This window comes from Rhinopithecus roxellana, chromosome 13 (genome assembly GCF_007565055.1).
Source record: "Rhinopithecus roxellana isolate Shanxi Qingling chromosome 13, ASM756505v1, whole genome shotgun sequence".
In the NCBI taxonomy this organism is placed as follows: Eukaryota; Metazoa; Chordata; class Mammalia; order Primates; family Cercopithecidae; genus Rhinopithecus; species Rhinopithecus roxellana.
Genome location: NC_044561.1, coordinates 101,633,316 through 101,652,016, shown reverse-complemented (window position 1 = coordinate 101,652,016; position 18,701 = coordinate 101,633,316). Strand labels below are relative to the sequence as shown.

Sequence of the window (18,701 nt, the reverse complement as noted above, 5' to 3'; positions counted from 1 at the left end):
GGAGATCCTTTGAGATTTGGGAATATAATGTCAGGATTTCTGTGTATGATTATTTATCTTATGTTAAAGCTCTACTCTTTGTCTATGATGCATATACTATCTGCATGAGGGAGCATGCTCATATTTCTTCTGAGAGGGGCATGTGATTGGTTAAGTTTGGAGATCCTAGACCTACAGGCACAAAGAACACGTCGCTCTGGTTCCCTGGAATTGAGGAGTCATGTGAACAGGTTGGAAGGACTGAGATCACAAGCTGCTGCTGCTGCTGCTGCTGCTGCTGCTGCTGCTGCTGCTGCTGCTGCTGCTGGTAGTAGTTTTAGAGTTTAGGCATCTGAGCCAAGCACTAAGCCTGTTGTGGAGAAGGGACATCCACCCTTCCCCATCACAGACCCCAGAGAAATCCCGTACTCCCAGGCAGAAGAGAGATAGGCTGGGCTTGGATATTTTGTACACAGTGCTGAGCTGAGCATGGGGAAGGGGCACATACAGGAGGATGAATGAGTGCACTCCAACCTGAAAAGGTGTCAGGGGATGCTGCTGACTCTACTCCATGATGAGAGGTGCTTATGCATCAAAAAGTTCTCCAGAGTAAGCATTCGGATCTTCCTGAGACCGAGTCACCACCTTGAACTGGCGCCGGAGAAAACCGCCATAGCGCTTCTGGTTGTCCCACTTGAGCTTGGGACGAATGCGCCGCAAGAAGCCCCCATAGCGTTTGTACAGGTCCTCGTGGCCCATGCTATCACCATCCCCCTCCCCAGCCACCTCTGAGCTCCTCTTGGGGTATTTGCGCAAAAAGCCCCCATAGCGTTTGACCTGCTCCTTGGGGTCCTCCTCAGCGAAATTGAGTGTGCCAGTCTCCATGGCGCCATTGTTCAGCTGGGCATCCCTCATCAGCTCAGACTCTGCTCCCTCCCCAAACCCGCCAGAGAGACCCCTGAGCTTCTCCTCTAGGGTCTTGCTCAGAGTGTTCTCCTTTGTTGAGATACTTGGGAGAAACTTGCTTTTCTCCAGCTCCTTCAGGAAGGACCCAGAGAGCTTGGCCAGCTCACTGTAGGGACCTTCCCCAACCGACTTGCTCCCCAAGTCCCCCTTGTCATTGAGCCCAAGGGTGGAGGGGGTGAAAAAAGACAGAAAGCTCTGGCATCTCTCCCATTCATCAGAGGGCAGCAGGGCAGCCTGGCATTGCAGGGAGCAAATCTGCAAAAGACCCAAAAAGACCACAGTGGCAAATGATCAAAACACACGCACTGCTCTGCCCCAGGCTCCCCTGTCCAGTGTCTGACAAAATAAAAATGAGCACCACTGCTAAGCCCTGGGCTACCCATGTTCATACTCCTGGTGGTGCATAAAGGTAGGGGACTTTGTGCCTCTGAGAAAGAGAAGACAGACTTGGAGAGGTGAAATGACTTTAGACCCAGGACACATGGCTGCAGGTGGCAATTGCCAGAATTGGAAGTAAGATCTTCCCGGAGTGTTCTGGGTGCTCACCCTTCCCCTTCCACGTCTGACTCCCATACAGGAAACCCCACCTCCATTAAAAATACAAATTCTCTCCCAGGCTTCTGCAGGTGTGAAGCACACTGCTAACTCTTGGTAAAGTAGGACAGAGAAGTGCAGAATGGCAGAGAACACACAGGAGAGGACACAAGAGGGTTCATCAGGCTTGGGGTGGGGGGCAATGGCATCATGTCATAGGGCCATTGGGAGCATTCAATCATAATGACGATGACAACAGCAAAGAATACTGAAACTTGAACCCAGGCCGTCCAATGCCATAAGTCTTCATGCTTAAACACGGTGCTCTTTGAGATTGGGCATGGCCCATTTTGTGCATCTCTCAGTGGCTAGAATTATGTATTAAATAACTTATTTTGCCAGGTGCAGTGGCTCACACCTGTAATCCCAGCACTTTGGGAGACCAAGGCGGGCGGATCACTTGAGACCAGGAGTTTGAGACGAGCCTGGTGGACATGGCAAAACCCCATCTCTACTAAAAATACAAAAATTAGCTGGGTGTGGTGGTGTGCACCTGTAGTCTCAGCTACTCGGGAAGCTGATGTACGGGAAGCTGATCACTTGAACCCAGGAGGCGGAGGTTGCAGTGAGCTGTGATAGTGCCACTGCACTCCAGCCTGGGCAACAGAGCAAGACTCTGTCTCAAACAAACAAAAATAAATAAATAAATAAATAAATAAATAACTTCTGGCCATGTATGATAGCGCACGCCTGTAATCCCAGCACTTTGGGAGGCCGAGGTGGGCAAATCACTTGAGGTCAAGAGTCTAAGACCAGCCTGACCAACATGGTGAACCCCTGTCTCTACTAAAAATACAAAAATTAGCCAGGTGTGGTAGTGGGTGCCCATAGTCCCAGCTACTCAGGAGGCTGAGGCAGGAGAATCATTTGAATTCGGGAGGCAGAGATTTCAGTGAGCCAACATCGCGCCACTGCACTCAAGTCTGAGCTACTGAGTGAGACCCTGTCTCGGAAAAAGTAAATAAATAAATAACTTCTTTCACTATCTCATGGAATCACCTCCATTTTGCGGATGAAGAAACCTAGGCTTAGAGAGGGGGTTCCAAGGTCATGGAGCTAGAAAGGGGCAGAATCAAAGTCTGTGTTCTGTCCCCATGCCCTTGGTACCTCTATTCCAGCCTTTCTGCTGTCATGGGAGAGACACGTCAGGGAGCTTAACTCAAAGCAAAGCCAACAAGGTGGGGCCAAGAGGGGCTAAGGCCCAGGAGAGGGGTCAAAGCTTTGATTCTGTCAGCCAGATCTTTGCATTTAGGGGTGGTGGAGACAGCTCCTCTCATGGAACTGTCTAGATTTGGAGGTGCTCATCAGCCCTGGAATAAGAAGCCCTAAAAAGTCAATCTAGAGCTGCTGACTGCCAAAGTCAGCACCACCTCAGCAATGACACTCCCTGTTGCCAGGCATCACTCTCCCTGGACACCTGAGTCTCTTGTCCTGGCCTGAGTGAACCCATGGTGGTGAGGTCTGGAGTGGGGATAGGAGATGGAAAACAGCATCCTCTGGTGTCCAGGCCATCTACAGGGCAGGACGCCCGCCACCCTGCACAGGTGGGATGGATCTACAGGACAGCACACAGCTGCCAAGGCCTGCAACATCCCCTCTCTGGGCTCCCTCACCCAGGCCCTAGGACCTGGGCATTGAAGAACCTTGCCTGAAACCTACCAGGGGGTTGATGGGTTTGGGCCCATGCTGGGTCTTTACCGCACACGAGGAGCACTGCGACAGGCAGTCTGCTGTGGCAGAGGGGAACACGAGGAGGCAGGCAGCCAGCACCAGCCCCTGCCAGGTCATCCTGTCTCAGCAATTCCTGCTGGGGAGGAAGAAAGAGAAGATAATGAAATCCGTGATCACCCCTCTGCAGGTTGTGTTCTGAGCCCACAAATTCATCTCTTTAACTCCTGCCCACAGCACTGCAAAGCATTCTGATTCCCATTCTACAGTCAAGAAAACAGGCCCAGGGAAGTAAAGTGGAGGCCCAAAGCCAAGGGTCAAGGAAGGGAGTGAGCGCCTACTGTGTACCCAGAGCTTTCCTGTACATTAACTTCCAATCTGCACAATACTTCTTCAATGTGGGCTGTGTGCCAGTTTCATTCAACAGATGGGGAAGCTGAGGCTCAGAGCAGGGAAGTGGTTGCACGCAGCTAGGAAGTGGACAAGCCACGACTTGCTCTGGGTCTTCCAGACTTCAAAACCCACTTTGGCCACCTGCCAAGCCAGAAGATACTTAGTTAAATGCTTTTCTGAGTTCTCCGAGGTCTTTGTCCCTGTGTCCCAGGCTGTCCCACATCAGTCCTTTCAGCTTTGTGAGGGCTCCAGAATTTTTCTCTCCCACTCTGGTACTGTCACTGATCTCAGCCACAGCTCCACCTTTATTCCCTCTCCCTGCTGGCCTCCCCGCCTGCCTCCAGTTCCTTCTTTGATTCCTCCTTCCCATTCTGAAATGCTCTTCCTGGCAATATCAATTCTGTGAACACACCCATTGGGTGGGGTCAGGCCTGGCCCTTCTGCCTAAATGTCAGGGTACCCTCAGTCCCATTCCTGCAGTCCCACACTTCAGCTCTGGGCTTCAACCACATCAGCTTCTTGCAATCCCTTTAATGAATGCATCAGGCTCTGACCCACCCCCAGGCCTTTGCACATGCTGTTCCCTCTGCCTGGAGAACCCTTCATCTCCTCTTCTGTTACCTGTCATTTAGGTCCTGGATTAGATATTACTTCCTCCAGGCAGCTCTCCCTGATTGCCTAGGCTAGATGAGATGTTCCTCCTTTCTATTCCCCCAGCCGCGTGTGCCTCTTCCATGAAAATAGTCTATGTGAGTCTTTAGGCTTTGGTTCCATGTCTTGTCTTTTTCTCTGACGTGGTCACTCTGTTCCTCAAATATGCCAAGCTTGCTCCTTCCAAAGGCCTCAGGGCCTTTGCACTTGCTGTTCTTCTGCTGCAGTATTTTGACCTCAGACTTCTACATCACTAGCTCCTTCTTTGTCATTAAATTAGTTGTCATACTGGCAGAGACGCATTTACTGATCACTATGTGTCTAATGAGGCTTCTTTGGTCTCTCTCTTACATCACCCTTTGTTTGCATCAGAACACTCCCACCTCACAGTCTCCTACGTATTTGATGTTTGGTTGTTGTTGGTGGTGTGTACATTGTGGTTATCACCTCCCCAATAGAATGTTAGCTCCTTGAGGGCACAGACCCTGTCTTATTCTCTGCTGTATACTAGCTCCTAAAACCCTGGTCAGCACATCACAGGTCCTCAATAAATTCCTGGCAGATGAATTAATGCTTCATAAATACTCTGTTAAAAGTTGTCTGTTTTGCTAGGCATGGTGGCTCACACCTGTAAACCAAGCACTTTGGGAGGCTGAGACAGGCGGATCACTTGAGGTCAGGAGTTCCAGACCAGCCTGGCCAACATAGTGAAACCCCATCTCTTTTAAAAATACAAAAATTAGCTGGGAAGAGTGACATGCACCTATAGCCCCATCTACTCAGGAGACTGAGGCAGGAGAATCACTTGAACCCAGGAGGTAGAGGTTGCAGTGAGCAGAGATCATGCCACTGCACCCCAGACTGGGCAACACAGTGAGACTCCGTCTCAAAAAAAAAAAAAAAAACCAAAAGGTTGTCTGTTTCATAGTCCAGCCCTTTATAAATCAGGTATCAAGACTCAGGGCCTTTATATTTGATTTATGAGGGCACAGTACAGTTCTTTCTACTGGAAGTGCCCAGTTCCCCTAAGACACCCACCCCACCCTGGTCAGGGGCTTCACACTTGGCCCAGCATGGTTTGTAACCTGACACCAACAATCTACTCTCAGAAATGGTTGTCCTCTTTTCCTCCAACTTCCCCATCCCTGCAAACTACCTCGTTTGCTCAGGTGTTCAGGATGTTTCAAAGCTTTCACCCCCTGGGCCCCAGAACCCCATGCTGTGGCCAAAGCAGGGTCTCCACGTTAAAGCATGTAGTGGGCTCTCCCACCGGAGCATGCTTAATAGTGGTCCCAGTCGCCATTTATCAAACCCCTACTGCACTAAGTTTTTCAATTCATCACCTCATTTATTCCTTCAGGGAAGTGGCCACTTCTGGTCTGGTGAATTGCCCATGTCCTACCTCGATAGTGAGGCTGGGGTGCAAGGCCTGTTCTGTTTGACCCCCTACACTTAATGACTACAATTTCTAGAGCAATTTCAATTCATTAACAGCTGCGCCCTCTGTGAGATCCAAGGGACTTTATATACAAAGCCCCCACTTTATAGACAAGAAAACTGGTGCTCAGAGAGGCTTAGTAAATCTCCTGAGGTCACATAGCAATTCAAGGCACAAGCTCAGGTCCATGTGCCTTGCTTGAGGCTGGCAAGGTCTGCTCCCCTGAACCAGGGAGGCTCAGTGGAAAAGTCAGGGAAACGGACTTGTGTCCATCCTGTGTCTTTCTCTTCCCCTTGAGTTTCTCTCACGCTCTATCAGCTGTGGAGCGGATTACGTTTCCCCACCAGTGAGCCGGACAGAGCAGGCAGCTCATGTTTTCTCTGATATCAGCGATGGCGGGCTGGCCTGTTAGAAGATCAGCAGTGAATTAACCTACTGGGGAGGGGGTGCTTACCACACCATCTAACTCCTGGCTGAAGGCTTCCCACACAGCTTAGCTGCTAAGGTAGGGGACTCACTTTAAGATCTCTTTGTCTCAGGCAAAAATAGTGTTGGCATCCTTGTCTTTCATCCATTAACTTTATATTTATTGATAATTCTGGTTGATCTGATGGTAATTAAGTACTCACGATGTTCTGAGCAATTCTCATGGATTAACTCACACATATTCACAGAAACTCTACAGCATCGGTGCTATTGTCATGCCCACTTTACAGATGAGGAAACTGAGTTAAGATTCTAGAGCCTGCCAAGATTCTACAGTGAGTAAGTGGCAAAGTTGGGATTCGTACCAGGCTGTCTGGCTCCAGAGGTACCTTCGTAACCGCTGTATTCTGCCCAGGCCCCTTCAGTCCCCTCATCTCCAGCCTCCAGCTTCTCCCTCCAGGGTCCATTTCAACCTCCACCTGGTTCTGGAGTAGCCTCCAATCTTTCCCTCATAGACACTTTCCACGCAGCAGCTGGAGGACCCTTCTGAAATGCAGATCTGACTGCACCTCTGCCCTGTGTCCTCTGGCTTCCAGAGGAAGCTTGTCCCCGTCACTAGCACCCCCAGGCTCTCCTAATACTGACAGCTGACATTTGCTAGTGCTCCCTGCGTGCCTGCCCCTGTGCTCAGAACTGTGTGTGTCTTATTGGAAGGGGGGTCCTTATGACAACTCCATAAGGCTGGGACTAATATTCTCCCCATTCATGGATGAGAAAATTGAGACACAGAAAGATCACATAGTCTGTCCAAGGTATCCCAGCAAGTATACAGCATCCAGACAGATTGGATGTGAGTTCTGCCTGTCCTGGGCTTGACCAAACCACCTGCAATTTCAAAACAAATGCTCCATGCACCCCGCCCCCCAAGCCTTTGCACACAGGGTTTCCTCTGCCAGGAACATCTCTGTCACCCCACTCATCCACTCCCATCACGCTTTGACCTTGCTAATTCTTATTCATTATTCAAAACTCAGCCTCAGTTGCCTCTTCCAGGAAGTGTGTCTAGATTAGTTCCCTCCTTTGAGATCCCACAGCCTCCTATGCTGGCTCCATCACAAAATGACCACTTACCTGTCTGAGTCCCTTATGGGTGGGTTGGCGGGTCGTTGAGGTGCGAGTGTATTGTGCTTGAGGATGACAAAGAGTCCAGGATGGATGAAGGGACGTAAGGGGAGAGACTGGGGTTGAAAAGCAAAGAGGTGGGCAGAGGACGGATAATGCCAGCTCTCATAGGCCAAGGGAGAGTTTGCATTTGATCTAAATGTGACTGGAAGACTAAGGAAGTTTGAGTGATTGATGAACGAATCAATGAATGAATGAATGATGTCCCAGTACTTCATATAGGGCTAGAATGAGCAGGAGCTGCACACCAATTGGTTATGAAAATAAACAGGCAATATTTTAAAATTAGGAAATTTTACATTTTAAAAAAAATCGCAATTTTCAATTTGTCTTGAAAAAACAAAAGGCCTGGGAACATTGAGCCTGTATTTCAATATGGCAACAGTCACAGAGGAAGAGCCATACTGCCCATCACCACCCACAGAACCACCCGGGGCTTCCCTCACTGCCGAATACCTGACAGACGTGTGAGTCTGCAGCCCCTGAATTACCCACTCTAACTTGGAGAAGCAGCATGGGGTGGTGAGGACACAGCTGGTGAGAAAGGAGAGGTGGGACCACAAATGCTTTCCTGACCCCGAAGCAGGATCAGCAAATGGTCAGTAACGTGGGCTCAGGTCTCAGCCCACCACTTACCACCACTTTAGGAAAATGACTTAGCTTTACTGTGCCTCAGTTTTCTCAGCCACAAAATGGGGCTAATAATAATGCTTCAGAGCATGGGCATAGGAATTAAATAAATGATCACATGTGAAGCACCCGGCATGTGCTTGAAGTACCTGGCACATAGTAGGTGCTTTGGAGAGTGGAGTATGAAGGCTCCAGTCTAGTCTTACTGGAGCTGTAGGAGATAGGAAAAGAAGAGGGCAAAAAGGAGAGATCATAAAGAGCTTGGCACACTGCAGAAATGAAAAATGCTGCTGCATGACTCACTGCCGTGGACAGAGGGCCTGCTCGGTGTTAGTCTGGGCTGAGTGCCCTTCATCCATGATCCTGTCAACCCAGCAACAGTCACCAATTCTCAGGAGCCTACTGGGAGCCAGGTTGTACATTACTGCTTTGTACATATTAGCTCCAATCCTCACAGCAACCCCAGAGGTGCATGTTTTTTTAATACCCATTTTACAGAGGGGCAGACTGAGGCTGAGAAAGGGGAACTTGCTCATCCAAGTTCACCTGGATTCATGAATGGGGGAGTTGGGCTCCTGTCCAGATCCCTCTGGGTTAAAAGGCGACTCTAGTAGAGACACATTTGCCCTCACAATTTCATAGGTGATCCTATTTCCTTCCTTTTATAGGATAAATACTTTGCTAAACAACATCAGATGGGCCCTGGGGGAAGCATTTCGACCTTTCTGATGGGGATTTGCCAAGGAATGGAGCTGGGAAGTCATAAGAGAGAGCCCTGCCTGCCTATCATGTCTGCTTAGGGATGGGCCAAGGAGGAAAGGAAATTTGTCAATCATCGGGATGAGAAGTGGAAAGCAAGCCCCCTCAGTAAGCAGGAGGCATGATGTCAGCGTCTGACCCTGATGGAGGGCCTGCATGGTCTTCTTTCATAGACTTGGCCAAGGACCCGGAGGCCGCACAAAGCAGTCCTTTGCACTTGGCAGTTTGTAAAGCTTTATCTCAGCCGCTACCTCAGGTGCTTTGTAACAGCCCAGTAGGGGAAAGAGGGGCTGTTGGGGCAGTGGGGTGATTCTCCCCTAACAGGAGGGGTTTTTTCAGACTCACCAGCCTCCCTAATTGCATCAGCCAATTCCTTCTGTAAATCTCTTTCTGTGGATAGGCACACCTTGTTGGTTCTGCCTCCCTGGAGAACCTTGGCTAATGCAACACCCATGCCCCTTTGTTTGCATCTATGTCTGTGGTTGTTTTCATGCTGCAAAAGCCTTGTTAATTGTTGAAACAGGGACTGTAGGGCCCAGAAAGCCCAAAATATTTACTCTTTGGTTCTTTACAGACAAGGTTTGCTGACTGTACTTTCACTGGTTTTATAAACATTTTATGATTCTAATAATTTTAAGCTAACTTTCTTGAGTCCTCAGGCATGTGAACATATTCTCAAATAATAAAACATTTTTTATGTCTTGCTAGTGGATGGATCTCTTACCAGGAGGTCAGGTGGGTTTCCCGATGGAAAAGGCAGGAAGCAACTGGCCCCGTTCTTCAGCCCTGAGCCCTTTCTAGTTGCCTGGGCTGCTCTCCTGGCAAATACTGAGAGGACCTGGGGATGCTTGCCTTGGGATTTTCCTTTCCCTTGAGAGGGAAAGGCATGGGCTCTGCGGTCATTTGGTACCACCTCCTCCACAAGCCTCACAAGCCTCAGTCTTCTCATCTGTGAATGGGGTGTATCATCCTCCTGCACTGAGACAGCACCGCTTAAAGGGCCAGCACAAAGTAGACCCTCTCTTCACCCAGGGCCCAGAGTTCCTTGAAAGGGAACGATCTTTTTGACCTCTTGGCTCCTCGATGATATTTCTATATTGTAGTCAGCTGAGGGCTCAGAGGAGCCGCAAGCATTTTTATTTAAAAAGCCAGCACGGAATAATAATGGCTTGATTTAACATCGCAATTATCTCTGTGAGCACTTTAGCGCATATGATTATCCCTATTTGATGAAAGAGGAAATGGGAAAAGGTAGAAATGAAGTCACTTGTTTAAGGTCACATCATGAGTCAGGAGGGAAATGGAAACAGAACTCCAGCCTCCCACACCCGAACCATGACTCCCACTAAAGAGATGGCATTGTTTCAATGACCCTGCAATGACAACCATCCTAACAGCCAGCAAAGACTGAGACGCTGCTCTGCACCAAGCACTGTGCACTCCAGCTGCCTTCTGTGGATGCTACGGGGCAGGGGCTCACATTACAGGCTTGGGATCCAGATGGGAAGGTGAGGACCAAGTGATAAAGTACCTCTCTGCGGCCACAGATCATGGCAGAGCTGGGACTCTGAGTCCATCGCATTCCCCATTTAGGGTGTAACTCTGAGAAGGGACAAGCTCTTTGCTATCCACTTTATCTCAATTATTTCTCTCTTCTCTTGAAGAGAATCCAGTGGGTTGGGAACTATGAGTTCCATTTCCAGATGGGGAAAACAGAGGCTCAGAGAGTCTAAAGACTGGGCCAAGACCAAGAAGCAAGGAAACAGCAGAATAAGATTTCAAAGTCAGTCCGCTACTCCATGCCACAAACCATCCTGAGGCCTAAATATGTATCAAGTGTCTTTCGGATAACCTCCCAAACCCTCACACTCCTGATGTTGAAACCATTTCAGGAACTTTTACCCCACACTCAAAAGTCTAAAGTTCACCCTTGTGGGTCTCCAGGAGGTTGGCAAAGGGAGCCCCTGAACTTGAAACAGTGGTGCCGCTTGTTAGGTGTTAGCGTCATAACAAAAGACGAATGATCAATGAGAAGGAGACCTGGGTTCTGAACAGAAAGTAAACCCACCCTTTAGCCTGGCAAAGATCCAAGCACAGAATTGGACGAGGGTCCCATTTGGTGGTCAGCTGCATTTGCTGTGCAGAGACCAGAGGGAAAGACGGCCTTGCAGGCGATGGTCCTGGTGGGATCACTCACTGCATATTTAAAAGAATGTTTTTCAAGAGCAAGTCTTGCATGGAACCACCACGCTTTTTGTTTTCTGGTGCAATTAAGGGATGGGGAGAAAGGCAAAAAGAGAATGAGCCAGAGAGATATGGAGATGAAGAGACACAGAGAGAGAGAGACATAAGAAGAGTTAGAGACACAGAGAAAAAGACATGGGCCTAAAAGAATGGCAGAGGTGAGACCTGCACACACAGAAAAAGAGACCAAGACACCAGGAAAAAGCAGAGAGAGGTGGAGGACCATGTGGGAAAAAAAAACAAGATGAGACATATAGATGGGGAGAGGACAAACAGGAATAGAAGGGGAGGGGATGAGGAGGAGGGGAAGAAGAGGGAAAAGAGAGAAGGGAAGTGAACAAAATAAGAGAGAAGTGGGGAGGGAAAGAAGATTTTGATTCAGGATGCTGACCTATTGTGTGAATCACAAACACCAATTCTCTCCCTCCTGCTGCTCTCTGAGTCTGCCCTTTGTTCCTAGGGACCAGTGGGCAAGAGACCCTGCCACATAATAATTGCTCAGTAAACCGTTGTCAAATTAAATCAAATTGTCCAGGAATAGGACAGGGACCAAATGGCAGTTCGAGCCAATGCATCAACAGATTGCCTCGGTGCATATGTCTGCAGCTTGTGGCCAACCGCTCTGGCCAGTGGGATGACCTGGATGGACTCCGGGAGGAGCCCCCTGAGCTAAGCCATGTGCCTCATGGACCTGGGCCATTGTCCTCCTGCCAGAAGCATCAGTTTGGATCCAGCCTGGGAGGGACTGATGAGGCTGTGCTTCAAAGCACTAACAGACCTCACTCCATATCGAGCGTCTGATCCTGGGCTTACCTGAGTGTCTCCAGCCGATGTTTACTGCCTACCACAGTGGCCAGCTCTGTCTCAGTGAAACAGGTTTATCACTTTGTCAGACCCAGCAAGATTAGCCAACAATCACGGGCTGAGATGCGTGAATACGGTGAGAGAAATCAGCTGTGTAACCACACTTTCTCAGGCATGCATTGAAATCGAACCAGTAACTATTGATCTCTCTTACCATGATGGAAGAGACCTAATAAATACAACAATTGTGCAGGAATGACCCAAGGAGGTGGGTAGTGGGAGGGGGAGTGAGGGAGTGTCGATCAAAAAGAGACTTCATGATCCTGATGCAGCAGATGGAATAAAAAGTCTTCTGTTGGGATGGGGAGGGGAAAGGAGCACCAGCTCCGCAGATGAAAATTTTAGACGTTAGATCATATTTCCTGGACGTAGCACACAGCATGATGGAGTGGGATGATCAGCAATATGATAATCGATAGAGAGAAAGGTCCAACCTCACCACTTTGCAACAGTGAAAATCTGAGCAGTCACACCAGTATTTATTGAGCACCTACTGAATGCCAGGCATATTGCTGTATCCCGTTGAGGCTTGCAATAAACTTAGGAGGTGAATATTATTATTATTCTCATCATACAGGTAAGGAAAGTGAGACTCAGGGAGGGACTGGTACTGTTCCAAAGTCACACAGTAAGTGAGTGGTAGGATCTGGGATTTCAGCCCAGCACTGTTTCAGGTGTTGTGAGACACACGTGTAGATGACAGATGGAAAATTCCTGGCTCCCAGGAGTTACTTCAAGAAACCTTAACACCTTCCACGTGTTTTAAGATCGCAAATTTCTCAAATAGCCCCAGAGCTGATCCCTTTGCCTGCTCCCTTAAAATGTGCTGCCTTCTGCCACAGAGCCTCGGGAACCAGTGTGACATCCCCCTCCCAGCTGCCGACAGAGACATAGGATTTGCCTGCCGCCTATCACAGCTGGGGCAAAGCAGTGGGCTTGAGATCCCGTCAGTGAACGCAAACCACCCCCAGGCAGCTAACTCACCGGCTTGGGCTGCTGCAACAGCTCCCCCCACGCAGATCTCAAAGCCTGGAGACAAATGACCTGCAAAAACAGAACAAAGGCAAGGTGTGGTGGGACTGGGGGGAGGAGAGGAGGGGAAAAGAGAAGGAAGGTGCCACAGCAGGGTGGCAGTGAGGCCTGGGATGAGAAAGAACAGAAGAGTATCGACACTCTGCAGTGCTTTGCAATGGATCTTGACTGGGATGCCTGTCAAATTAGAAAGGCAAGCCTTGTATATTTCAGCAACCCTTGGAAGAAAGATGATAATGAAGACTTTCAGTCTGTGGGAGGGGAACTGAAATCAGATCCAGTAATCGAAAGAGCTTGTTTCCCCTGGGAAGACTGGATACTTAATTAAGTAATGTTTGTAGAGCTTGGAGGGATTCTTGGATCCCCAGAAAAAAGTAAGCAGTTGCAGAATTTACTCTTCAACCTTGGAGTAGTCAGCAGGCTTTTTTTTTCTTTTCTTTCTTTCTTTTTTTTTTCTTTTTTTCCCGAAGCTCATCAGCTTTTTACTAGAATCAAACTTTGAGACTCGGTACTTTTCTGAATATGGGTCTCTGGACCAGTGAGCAAATGGCTTTCCCTTTGAGCTTCCTCCTGGCCTTAGACTCCTCTGGCTGTAATTAATAGGGGAGCAACAAGTCCTTTCCAAGTAAAATTGACAAGAAAACGCCTGCTAAGCCTGGGCCTCCTGGCTTGTTGTCACTCCCTTTTCCCATTCCCTTCCAACGAAACACCCCCAAACTTCATCCTGTCTCAAATTCCATCGAAAGAAGCCACTCAAAACAGCACACTGTCAGCAATTAAACACAATCCGAAAAGAATGAAAAGGCCGAAACTGGCCGCACCTTGATGTACATGTTATGTGATAAATGCCAGAGCCTTGGATCTCATTAATGTCCCCAAGCCCTTGTTCTCTAAGTCCAGTGAGACTCATTGACCTTTAAAATCACCCTGATTAGTGAAACCTCTCACTTCTCCCACCCAGGGTGTCCCATTCCCCTCAGATCCTGGGAATGGCATGGGAACTGCCGTGTGGGAGACTGCAAGGGGAAGGAGACCCTGGAGCTAAAGCCATAGTGTGGTCCTCTTGGGAGACAGCTTACCACCTGTTTAAGCTAGGACTGTGCAGAAAGGGAGATTCCAAAGAGCAGTCTCTCACTGGTCTGGCTTTTGTGAACTAGCCTCCTAAACGTAACTACCTTTGCTCCTTTGCTAGATAATCAGACCCAAACCTAAAATCCCCAGCCCGAGCTCCCACCATCTCTAGGTCCAGAGGACCAGGAATAAGCAAATAAAACCAAGAGATAGAATTCCAGTGCCCCCTCTGGATATTACCTGTGCTCTGCTGTGTCCCTGGGCAGCTTCTGGCTGAGCAGGTCGGAGGTGGCAGGTGGCCGTTCCAAGGCTCAGGGGCCTCCCTGACTCCGGCTTGGGAGGAGGTGCTAAATAGGCAGCTGTGAACACCACCAAAGCCCCTTCGAATGGCAGTTCTGGTGCCTCTTCCCCTCTTTTATGGACGAGAGCCTCCCCTGTCGCTCAGCCCTTGCTGAGCACAGGCTGCTGGGAGCCAATGGGGAAGTGGCTGAGAGCAGTCAGAGCGCAGACCCCCAGGCCCTTCAACTCGAACTCCCTGGGCCCGACACAATAGGCTTCTCTTCGTGACAGGGATGTGGAGGAGGAAGGCAGCCGTGTTGGGGAGGGGGGCGGATTCTGGGTGTAGTGCTGATTGTCACTTGAAATCCGGCCACTTCAGTATTTGATGCGTTTCTAGGAGAGTGTCATAGGAAAAAGGAGACAGGGAAGGACAGACAGAAGAGTTAGAGAAAGAAAGAAAGAGAGAGAGAGAGTCAGAAAAACAGAGAATCAGAAATGGAGAAAGAGGCAATGTCGGACCTAGGGAGTGTTACAAAGGAGGGGAGAAAGAGAAAGAAAAACAGACAGAGAGTGGCAGAGATAGGGAGATGGGTAGAAACACAAGGAGAGAAGGACAGAGCAAGAGAAAAGGAAACCAACCGGGAAGACAGACTCAAAACATGCTGATCCACAGACAGACAGACACAGAGACAGACAGAGGCTGAGAGAGTCTTCTGATCATGGAAGACAGTGGGGAGATGACAGCCGAGTCAGCAGGCACGTGCGTGGCCCAGTGTTGTGTGCCGTGGCAACTCTGTGTTGGCTGGTGCACGCGTGTGCTGGAATCTTTTTGTGTGTACGTTTGCCTGCAAACAGCATTCAGCTCTGGTACATGCCTGAGCTGGTGCCAGGCACGCTAGCCCTGGCAGAAGCACAGCTCTTCCCCGACAGCCAGGAGCTGTAGTTTAGTTTTCTCTGGCGGCAACACAAAATGAATAGCAGGAAAAACCCCTCAAAATATGGGCTGCAATGTGCCTTAGCACACACTCTGGGTGAGAGATGGACCCACCTAAATATACCCTTGGCCTGGACCAGCAGCAGCTTGAAGGTAGCACTCCTCACTGCTACAAAGATCTTCCAGAACATAGGGGTCTCTGGGTTTGGAAGAGAAGATGCTTCTCTTCTCAGTCAATAGCAGACAGTTTGTGGTGGGAGGCACAACTATTTCAGAAGTCTGGCAGGGCCACCCATTTTGTGGGCACCTGGCTGTACCAGGCAGTTAGCTAGAGTCGTCAGATTTAATCCTCATGACCTAGTCAGTTGGTTAATATTATCCCCATCTTGCAGATGAGAAAACAGAGGTTTGAGAGCTGAGAAACTTGCCTAAAGACACACAGCAAGTCATCTAGCTAGAATCCAGTCAGGTTGACATGTCCTCCAAGTTTCTGCCCCCTCCCTTGCCTCTCCCCAGGTTTGAATCTGCCCACACTGAGGGGTGGGGCCAGTTTCCTTCTCTAGGACTCAGCCTCTCCATATACAGGCTGTGCTTAATGACATTTAAGATGTGAATTTGACTCAGGTCTGCCAGTCACCATCAGGGAGACCTTAGACAAGCTGACGACTTCAACCTCTAATTGCTCATCTGTACAATGGGGACAACAGTATCATGGGGCTCTTGGGCTCTTGAGCTCTTGTGAGGGTGAAAGGAGGATGTGTCAATAGCACTTAAAGCAGCCAGTATGGAGCGAGTGTTCTGCTCCCATCATTCCTGATAAACCACATCACTCCAGCTCTGATGCAGCAGGTTCTCCGGGGCATCCTCCTCTCCCTGCACCTGGCTCATTAAACTCTCACATAAGGAGGAAAGTAGAAGGGGCTATTTGCTGAGCACCTGCTATGCCTCAGACATTTCCACGTTCCATCACATCCTCACAACAAGAAAACCTGTGGTGTAGATCTCACAATGCGTCCTCAGATGGAGAAGGCAGCAGAAGTTCAGAGAGCCCCAGCCACCCAGGGAGGGAGGAGGAACAGAGACCCATCCCTCAGGTCACAAAGCTGCAGCCCCACCACACTCCCCTCTGGACCCACAGCCTCACTTTCCTTCTCCTCCCTGTCTCCTCTTCCCGAGGCAGCACAAGAGGTCTGACTGGCAGGTGCAAGCGACTCCTAGTGCCCTAAGGGGAAGCCCCTGCCCAGTGTGTGATAGCCAGTGCACAGGGTCCACAAGCACTTGACCACATCTCAGGCTGGCTTCTTGCATGGTGGCCAGAGGACATGGGTGGAGTCTATTTGTTGCCACCCCGGGAATCTGGGAGCCCGAGAGTGAGCGTCTTCTTCATCCCCAAGGCCAAAGCCTCACTCCAGCTGCTCTCTATCCTCATTTTTCATTTCCTCCTTCTCCTAATCTCTGTCTCTATAAACTCTTGGCAATAACCTTCGAATACACGGAGACTCAGAGAGGAAGTACAATGGCTCCCGTGGCTGGCAGTCAGCAGGCACTGGAAGAGCAGAGGAGCAGGGGTCTCTCCTGACTGTTATTCACCAGAGGGAAGTCGGGGCAGTGAGAGTAGAGACACTCGTGGATAATCCTCATTAAGCCATTGATGTTTAATATCCTTCACCCCCTGAGTCTACTGTCGCCTCAAGAGCAAATAGTTCCTGCATTTGCTTTTCCTTTCCTTCCACAACCTCCTTTACACACACACACACACATAGGAGAAGGCCAAGAGCAGCCTTCCTCCTTAGTCCTGGAGAACCTTGCCATAAAGCTCACCCTCTCCTGGGCTCAGTGATGCACCAGTCATGGTGCCAGCCCTGTGGGCAGCAGTCTGGGGGGTGGGTACCATGGCTCAGCCAGGCTCACTTGGGCTTAGATCCCGACGCCACTGCTTCCTCACAGTGTGACAACTGATGGATACTTCACCTCTCTGAGTGCCTGAGTCATCTTCTGAAGACAGGAGGATGCTGCTAGCTTTTATACAGACGTCAGGGCTCATTCCAAAACTCTAGCATGCTCCCTTCCCTGCACATCCTCCATGCACAACCAGTCTCTACTATAGATCTCGAGGTGGGCAAAAGGCAAAGAATAAAGAAAAGGACATACTTAAAACAACCAGTCCTCAAATTATCATTCCATTAGGTAGGATTCAGGAAGCACAGGGTGGAAGATGGAAAAGTTACGAAACAAAGCCAGCATTTCTGAAGGGCTGTCTGCTACCAGGCCCCATTGTAAACACTTGACATGGATCAACACCTGATTCTCCCCACCATTCTGCCATTAGATGCAATTCCTGCCCCCACCTTACAGAGAAGGAAACAGAGGCTGGGAGAAGTTAAGTCACTCACACAAAGCCATGTAGCTAGAAAGTGGCAGAGCACAGCCTGATCCCAGGCAATCCGACTCCAGGCTTGTACCCCAGCCATGAGCTGCACTGCATCTGGGCTTCTGCTCCCTGCTCTGCTTCATGCACGGAGCTCTGTGTGCGTTCTCTATTCCTGTCGGCCTGGAAAAGTGGCGGCAGGCAACATGGATCACTCAGGAGGACTTCAGTGGAATTAAGTTCCAGTCCTCTGGTCAGCATCAAGTCTCCCAAATCACTTTTCATGCTACAGTGTGTCCAGCGTGAATGTCCACACCGGGGCTGGGTGGGCAAGCGCGTGAGAGACTCCCACTGCCCAAGCCATCGTGTTTGTGCCTCGCTGCTGCAAAAGGGAGTCAGGCGCTGTGCTCATTCTCTCTCTTTCTCTCTCTCTCTCCCTCCCACCCCCGCCTTATTCTTTTATATTGAAACATCCCAATGTACCATTCTCTGTGCTGAGTCCTTAGGGCTTAACATACCACACACAACTTTGCCCTCTTTGTCCTCACCATCCAGGTTGAGGGGCAGATATAGGAAGAGCCACTCACAGCAGTATGGCAAGTAGGGGCTAGGAGGCCTGGAATACTGTGGGAACAGAAGAGCTGAGGAGTTGGGAGAAGGCTTCCTGGAGAAAGTGAGCATGAAACTGAGGACTGAGGCACAGGTGGGAGTTTTCCAGGCAGAGGGCAGGAAAGGGCATCTTGGGCAGAAGGAACAGCTCAGGCAAAGGCCTAGAAGCAAGAAGAGTTGAGTGGGATGGTGGGGGAGTCACTCTTGACTCCCCTCTTTCTCTTGCACTGACACCTCCTCAGCACATCTTCACTGCCTCTGGCTCTATTGCCTGGGCCCCTGGTCGCTGTCACTTCTCTCCTAGATGGCTGGCTCCTGCCTCTGCCCTTACCCATCCTAGTATTTGCTCCTCAGCAGCCAGAGAGATTCTTTTTTTTTTTTTTTTTTTGAGACAGAGTCTCGCTCTGTCGCCCGGGCTGGAGTGCAGTGACCCGATCTCAGCTCACTGCAAGCTCCGCCTCCCGGGTTTACGCCATTCTCCTGCCTCAGCCTCCCGAGTAGCTGGGACTACAGGCGCCCACCACCTCACCCAGCTAGTTTTTTGTATTTTTTAGTAGAGACGGGGTTTCACCGTGTTAGCCAGGATGGTCTCGATCTCCTGACCTCGTGATCCG

At 49.7% G+C, this 18,701-nt stretch overlaps 1 protein-coding gene across 5 annotated transcripts; it reads right to left on the bottom strand.

Annotated features, from left to right (window-relative positions):
* Positions 1–540: 540 nt before the first annotated feature.
* Positions 541–14,314, bottom strand: PDYN (prodynorphin). Of its 5 annotated transcripts, XM_010379022.2 has the most exons (4): positions 13,906–13,967; positions 12,779–12,838; positions 3,199–3,346; positions 541–1,200 (listed from the first exon to the last, which is right to left on the bottom strand). In XM_010379022.2, exons 3-4 carry the CDS (start codon positions 3,325–3,327, stop codon positions 565–567), a joined length of 765 nt encoding a protein of 254 aa, XP_010377324.1. In that variant the 5' UTR covers positions 3,328–3,346; positions 12,779–12,838; positions 13,906–13,967; the 3' UTR covers positions 541–564. The 5 variants fall into 5 exon arrangements, with proteins under 5 accessions (XP_010377324.1, XP_010377325.1, XP_010377323.1 ...); XM_010379023.2 differs by lacking the exons at positions 12,779–12,838; positions 13,906–13,967 and adding an exon at positions 14,138–14,314; XM_010379021.2 differs by lacking the exon at positions 13,906–13,967 and having other exon boundaries at positions 12,779–13,001.
* Positions 14,315–18,701: the final 4,387 nt, after the last annotated feature.

Coding starts and splice junctions, on each gene's coding strand:
- PDYN (XM_010379023.2), bottom strand. CDS start 3,327: ATGACCTGGCAGGGGCTGGTGCTGGCTGCCTGCCTCCTCGTGTTCCCC. Junction 1,201..3,198: donor CCAAACCCATCAACCCCCTG/GTAGGTTTCAGG, acceptor GGTCTTTTGCAG/ATTTGCTCCCTGCAATGCCA.